A 6,000-nucleotide genomic window follows, 5' to 3' on the forward strand; every position below is an offset into this window, starting at 1 on the left:
GGTTCTTTCAAAAATTTTGCTTGTTTTTAAGTAGAAGTCCTGGTTGCTCTGTTCAAATGTCACATAATCCAGACAGGATAAGGTTCAAYGTGGAGAATGGGAGCAGTTATTCCAGCAACCTTCCCAACAGTTGGCAGATATAGATGTGTCATAGTCACCCTTGCAAAGAATAGTCATAGAAAAGCACATCAAAGGATGATAGTGCTGCTATTCTGGTAATCTAATAAGAAAGCCTTTTTGCATTCCTAGAGAAAGGCAGGCATGGTGTGTGAAGGTGTACATAAGAAACAGAGACTRATGGCTGAGTGTGCTGACAGAGCAATGGTTAGAATCAAAATTATGTTAGAGTATTTGGTGCCAGTGATGGGACCCGCTGAGGTCAAGGCGATGAATCAGAACTAGAATCATCAGGAGCAGAGCTTGAACAGAGGATGAGATTGCAGGATTCAAAGCAGGTCTCTGTATGTGTGTTTTATTCTCCCTGTTTTCTCTTTTTTTATTCCTTCAGGAACCAGTGAAGACCTATTCCAGGACTCTGAGGGGCGGGAGGGATCTGAGCCAATTGAGGAACACCAGTTTTCAGACCTAGAGGAATCTGATGATGATGATGACAATGAAGATGATGAAGAKGAGGAGGAAGAGGAGAGCCAAGATGAGCCACCTTTAAAGTTGCCAGAAGTCACACACACCACCCTCCCAAAGCACTCTTCAGGTGGCTCTCTGTCTTCTCAAGAGGAAAGCACTGAAACAGCATTGTCCTTAGCCCAAGAAACTGTTTCCAGCAGCCAACAAGTAGGTGAAGGCCACCAGGCCTCCTCCTCAGGGCTTGAAACAAAGTGGTCAGCAGACAGCAGTGACATTGCTGTGTGCCATAGCTTCTTGAGTCTTTGCAGACCAGCTTTGACCTCCACAGAACAATTGGCTTCTGCTGAAAGAGAGTCTGTCACAAGGCCACAGATGTCCTTAGCTATGGACCTGTCAACCTCAAAAGACACCTCCCCAAGAAAAAGGTGGTCTCCAAGCCAGGACTCTGGCAGAGGTGGTGGCAGCAGCAGACCAATGCTAGCGAGAAAGCACCTATTAACCAAAAATGAAACTTCGCCAAAACGGTTTTCGCCAACTGGAGAACTGTCTTCTCTAAGGTGCCTGTCTCCAGGGAGAGGATTGTCTCCTTGCCAGCGTGTCTCTCCCAGGAGGGAGGCATCTCCACTGAGATGTGTTTCACCAAGACTTGAGCTGTCACCCAGCAGGCATCTTTCCCCAAGAAGAGAGTTGTCCCCAAGAACATACTTTCCACCAGAAGGAGAAGTCTCCCCTGTGAGGCACTCATCTCCGAGCAGAGAGATGTCATCGGTCAGATATATATCTCTAAAGAAGATGTTGTCTCCAGGCTGTTCAGAGTCACCTAGGTATCCATCCCCTGGGAAAGAGGACTTGCCTGGTACTAGCAAATCAACAGCAGATGACAAAGTTCAAAGTTCATATAAAGCCCAGCATGGAATATTATCTTCAATGCCTCTACCTCACAGGTTCTTTGGCAAAAACATACAGCTCTATGAGTCCAAGCTGGTAAGTTCCAGCCTCTCTTACCCTCTAGTTGTTGTAGTACATTCTCTGATTTTTTTTAATGAATGTTGCAACACAAAAGCTATCGTAATGATATAACTGTGACTGATGTCACAGTTGACCCAGAGGAAAGTGACAGCAAACAGTAAGAGGTTTTACACTTGCTGTTCCTGCCCATTTCAGCTGAGGAGAAGTAAAGTTATCCCTTCCCTGRGGGATTATTTGCTCTCCCTGACCGAATCAGGTCTTGGTCTTCCTCCTGAGACAAGCAGTAAGGATGACCACTTAATAATGACTGTAGCTGTGATAAAGAGGCTTTTCTCCGCAAATTTCTGATTCATTTCTAAGAATTCACTAGCTGKCATGGAACTGTAACCACATTCAGTGATCACTGACATGAACCAGATTTGAACTAGTCAAGATGAAAGGTCTTAGACCCTCTTGCTAACCCCTGGGCTACCTACATATGTAGCCAACTCTGTTAGATTAACTGCTGAGAAATGTTTGTTTGGACATCTCTGATTTCATTTCACTTCTCTCTTCAGCACAGAGAGGTGTTKCCCACTGGGTCCAGAAAATTATTTAATCTCTCTACTGGACATATCAAATCCTATGGGTAAAGGAAAAATTCATGTTCCTCCCACGGCTACAGGCAAATTAGACGACGAGTTTTGTGGAACGTTAAGAGATCTCCCACTTCCATTTCTACTGATGTACCTGACTCTCCTGTAATTTACGCCGATATCATTCAGAAATAACAACATGCAGTTCAGTTGCTGGAGTTGCTCTGCTATGAAACTGGTGTGAGGAGAGACTCGAGCCATTAGGGACTGCACTGGGAAGAGAGAGGCCTTTATTCAACCTCTGGAGGACCTATAACGGCAGATGCTGAGCCAGGTCTTCCTCAGAAAAGCCACGCTGCCCAGTGTGTATTTCTTCTGTGTCTATGATAATCTACCTCTTTTTGGTGCTGCCCTCCTTCTGCTTTGCAGTATGCGTGGTAGTCTTACCTTTTCAGAAACCATCAGTTATTGTAGGTCAACACTTTTGCCTACTTTAGTGCTATTTCCCTTTCCCATTAATTCATTTCTTGTGATGAATCTTAGGGCTGTGAAAAGTACAGAATCAGACTGATAATCCTGATCGATCAGCTCCAAAACATATTCTGTCAGGAAAGTTGTCCAGTGCTACTACTTGTACCAAATCCCCTAAACTCCCTAAATCACACTAGGAGACAATATTTTCCACCTCTGCTTATTTGCCCGTCCACGTTTATACTTACATTTTCACACACATACCTTTTTGCCCCATTTTTCTGCTCTTTTTACATAGTCAAAGTCACCTCTGTTTGCTTTTCTGATGTGCTTCCAAAGCAACAATAAAGAACTGGAAACTTTCCATTCAGCAGCAAGATGGACCTCTGGAGTTTTATTGCAAAATTATGTTCTTGATGAAGATAAAAGAAGAAGACTGGGATTTATCAGATCCCCACACRGAGCTCTGTGGTCACATCTGGTGCCCTATACATTATTTAGACACTTAAATATGATCCTAGCTTAGCTGCAGTAWGAGGCCTTCTGCCAGGTCTGTGCACCAGACCTCACCCTCACCATCTCTCTTTCCACCACTTCTGCAGGAGGTAATCTCTCCTTCTGTTGTCTGTTGCACAGTTGAGATGATCTGTACGTGGTTTCCTAGCATTCTTGTGGTGATTTTGCAAGAGTTCGTGTGGATGAGTGAGATTTAGCAAGTGCAAGTGTTTGGGCTTGCAACTGCTCCCCAATAAAATGCTGTCTTCAGTGGCTCTGCTGCTTTCTMTCTCTGCATTTCTCTTGCTGTCTTCCTCTGCCACCTCTCCATAGAGACCTAGCTGCCAGGGTCAGCTGGTTRTCCATTGTCCCACTCAGAAATAAGCTCCCCAGTAAATCCTGAAGTAATATAGTGAACCTCATCTTAATGGAAAGTTTATTTCAGTTCCTGTTGTTTCCTCTTCTTGGAGTCCTGTTTAGAGGTTTAGATATAACCYCCTCACTAATTAATCCATTTCTGTTTAGGAAACTATGTGATGTACTGAGAGAGAAAAAGCAAAAGGTAAAATGATAGGATCTTTAACTCTTGATTTCTGCAGACCACACCCTGAGTGTGGGTCTTTGTGAAAAATGAGAGTTGATATTATCCATCACTGGGGCCACGGACTCAGTTCAAAACATCTTTGCAATTAGCAGCTGTAAGGATGTAATGCTGCTTTAAGAAAATGCAGTAAAAATGATTTATTTTTAGGCACTAAGAATACCAACATACTGAAAGGGATCTGAGGTGGTTCTGATCACAGGAAATATTGACATTCTCTGCATGTGGGTTAGAGGCAACTCTGACAATAAGCTGAGCCTGAATCAAAACCTTGGATCTCTTTCCCAACAGATCGTGTGCCTATTTGTGCTCAGAAACCAAATTTTGGGGGTAGTGTTACTCCTTACGCTAAAGGGTTGGGGGTCCAAATCTTCCRTGGTTGGTTGGTCTCCATTTAAATTAGAATAAAGTGCCAACAAAACCAGTCAGCAGWTCCTTATAATGTCCATTAATGATACCAGTGCTATAACTCATGCATTGCACTGACTTAGCTGTTTCTTTTTCCCTRTCCGATGCAGAAGATAGAACCCAGAAGCCCAACATGTTCACCTGGCGTCACGCAGCCCGTCTGCTCCAGACCCTTGCAGGCACCTCACGAAATACACATCCATGCTCCCAGCCGAGGGGAGGAGAATGTCTTCAGCCATCTCCCGTTGCATTCACAGCAGCTAACGAGGACCCCGTATCCTATGATTCCCATTGGGGGCATCCAGATGGTTCAGGCAAGGCCAAGTACCCATCCCAGTTTGGTGCCTGGTTCAGTTGTGTCCCTGCAAGCAGGATATTTTGCATCTGGTGGCAGCAGCTTCACAGAGTTCAGCCAGACTCACGAAAGGGATGAGGAACCACAGGTCTCGCGAGAATCCTCATCGGCATCAGTCTCCCCAGTTGCAAAGGTTTCTAAATACACATTGTCCCCAGAGCTTACAAGCAGTGGTTACTTAGAAGAGAAAATGAGGACTAGTGAGCTTCAGCAAAAGACAGACCAGGAGGAATACAGGGTAAAAATGTTCGCTGAGTCTAGCCACTCGGAGCAGGCAGGCTGCTCGGCTCCCCCAGACAGCCCCAGCACAAACTACGAGCACTCTCCAAAGCCTTCGACAAGTGGGGAAGAACCCTTGAAAAAAACGGGCAAGAAGCAATGTGGCAGCTCAAGCACTTCTTTTGAATCATCCTGCACTTTCATCTCAGATCTCCCCTCCCAGCCGTTGGACAGAAGCAGCAGCACCGGCTGCCTCTCCGAGCCCTCATTGAGCCATTCGCACTCCCACCAGTTCTCCGTCAGGAGGAGAAACCTCTCCGGAGAGCCCAGTCACCAAGGGGGAACCTACAGGAAGAGCAGTCCACACTTAGAGCACGCAGATTTAGGTCAAACTCAAAGACAGGTGGATGAAAATACAGGAAGTACTTAAGCCTCCACCATCAGTTCCACCTTTAGGCTTCCTATGTAAAATCAACAGACATTTTCAACACTATTTCCTTTAGTATAATCATCGCTATAAGAAGCACTCTAGTGAATGACCAAACCCATGGAAGATTCCTGGTTTTCTTTGTCCCAGTCTGGTATTATCTCCACATGTATGCAGTTACTTGTGCCTTTTTCTATACCTTTTGTTGCTTGAAATGTACAAAAATGTTTGAGGCTGTGAATATTTTTTTAGAGTTTTTTGGAAAGGGGTTTGTTAGACCTTGTCTTTTTTGCCATTTAGGTGTGCGTTATTATGGGCCTGAGAGATGCAGAAAGGAAAGGGTTAAGCATTTTAAGAGGAAGAAGATGCACTGAAAACAAAAACAGAAAAAAACTTTTTTATATTGATTAAATGATTAAAAAAAAACCAAACCCTTGCTCCTGTGTACAGAAGTTTATGATTCATATTTATTACATGCTTTATTTAATTCTCGCAAAGTGCTTGTTTTTTTTTTCTTGCATCCCTCTGATTGCCTATCGTTGTGCTTTAAACAGTTGAGACTGCTTTACATTTGAAAAAACGTGTTTACCCTGAATTTGTAAATGAAACTAGCACTTGCTTTAGGAGGGGAGATTCATTCAGAGCGAGAGAAATTGTAACATGAAAATATGAATCTTGAGCATCCCTCCCTCCTGCAGAAACCCATCACAGCACTTTTTTCTAAAAAAAAAAAAAAAAAAAAAAAAAAAGATAAAAAATGTTTTTTCTTCAAAGATTTAACTGCAAGAACATAGGAATGTATCGAATGTAGACCCAGTGCTAGGAGTGGTGTCTCGCTGGAGGATCCGTCCTCGTGCTTGCTTTAATCCCGACATTCCACGCCTGCTCCCCGGGC

General features: G+C 44.0%; 1 protein-coding gene across 5 annotated transcripts in view; it reads left to right on the forward strand.

Annotated features, from left to right (window-relative positions):
• The window catches only part of HIVEP3 (HIVEP zinc finger 3), a 141,586-nt gene extending 136,048 nt beyond the window's left edge, over positions 1 to 5,538 (forward strand). For 4 of the 5 annotated variants that reach the window (XM_085302955.1, XM_085302956.1, XM_085302958.1 and 1 more), the window contains 2 exons: positions 509 to 1,569; positions 4,215 to 5,538. In XM_085302955.1, the coding sequence (XP_085159081.1) occupies positions 509 to 1,569; positions 4,215 to 5,108 (1,955 nt within the window). In that variant the 3' untranslated portion in view covers positions 5,109 to 5,538. Of the gene's footprint in view, positions 1 to 508; positions 1,570 to 2,111; positions 2,183 to 4,214 lie in introns of all 5 variants that reach the window. The other variant, XM_085302959.1, reaches the window with a different exon arrangement.
• Positions 5,539 to 6,000: the final 462 nt, after the last annotated feature.

This window comes from Rhea americana, unplaced genomic scaffold (genome assembly GCF_003343005.1).
Source record: "Rhea americana isolate MKP2758 unplaced genomic scaffold, rheAme1 scaffold_195, whole genome shotgun sequence".
Taxonomy (NCBI): Eukaryota; Metazoa; Chordata; class Aves; order Rheiformes; family Rheidae; genus Rhea; species Rhea americana.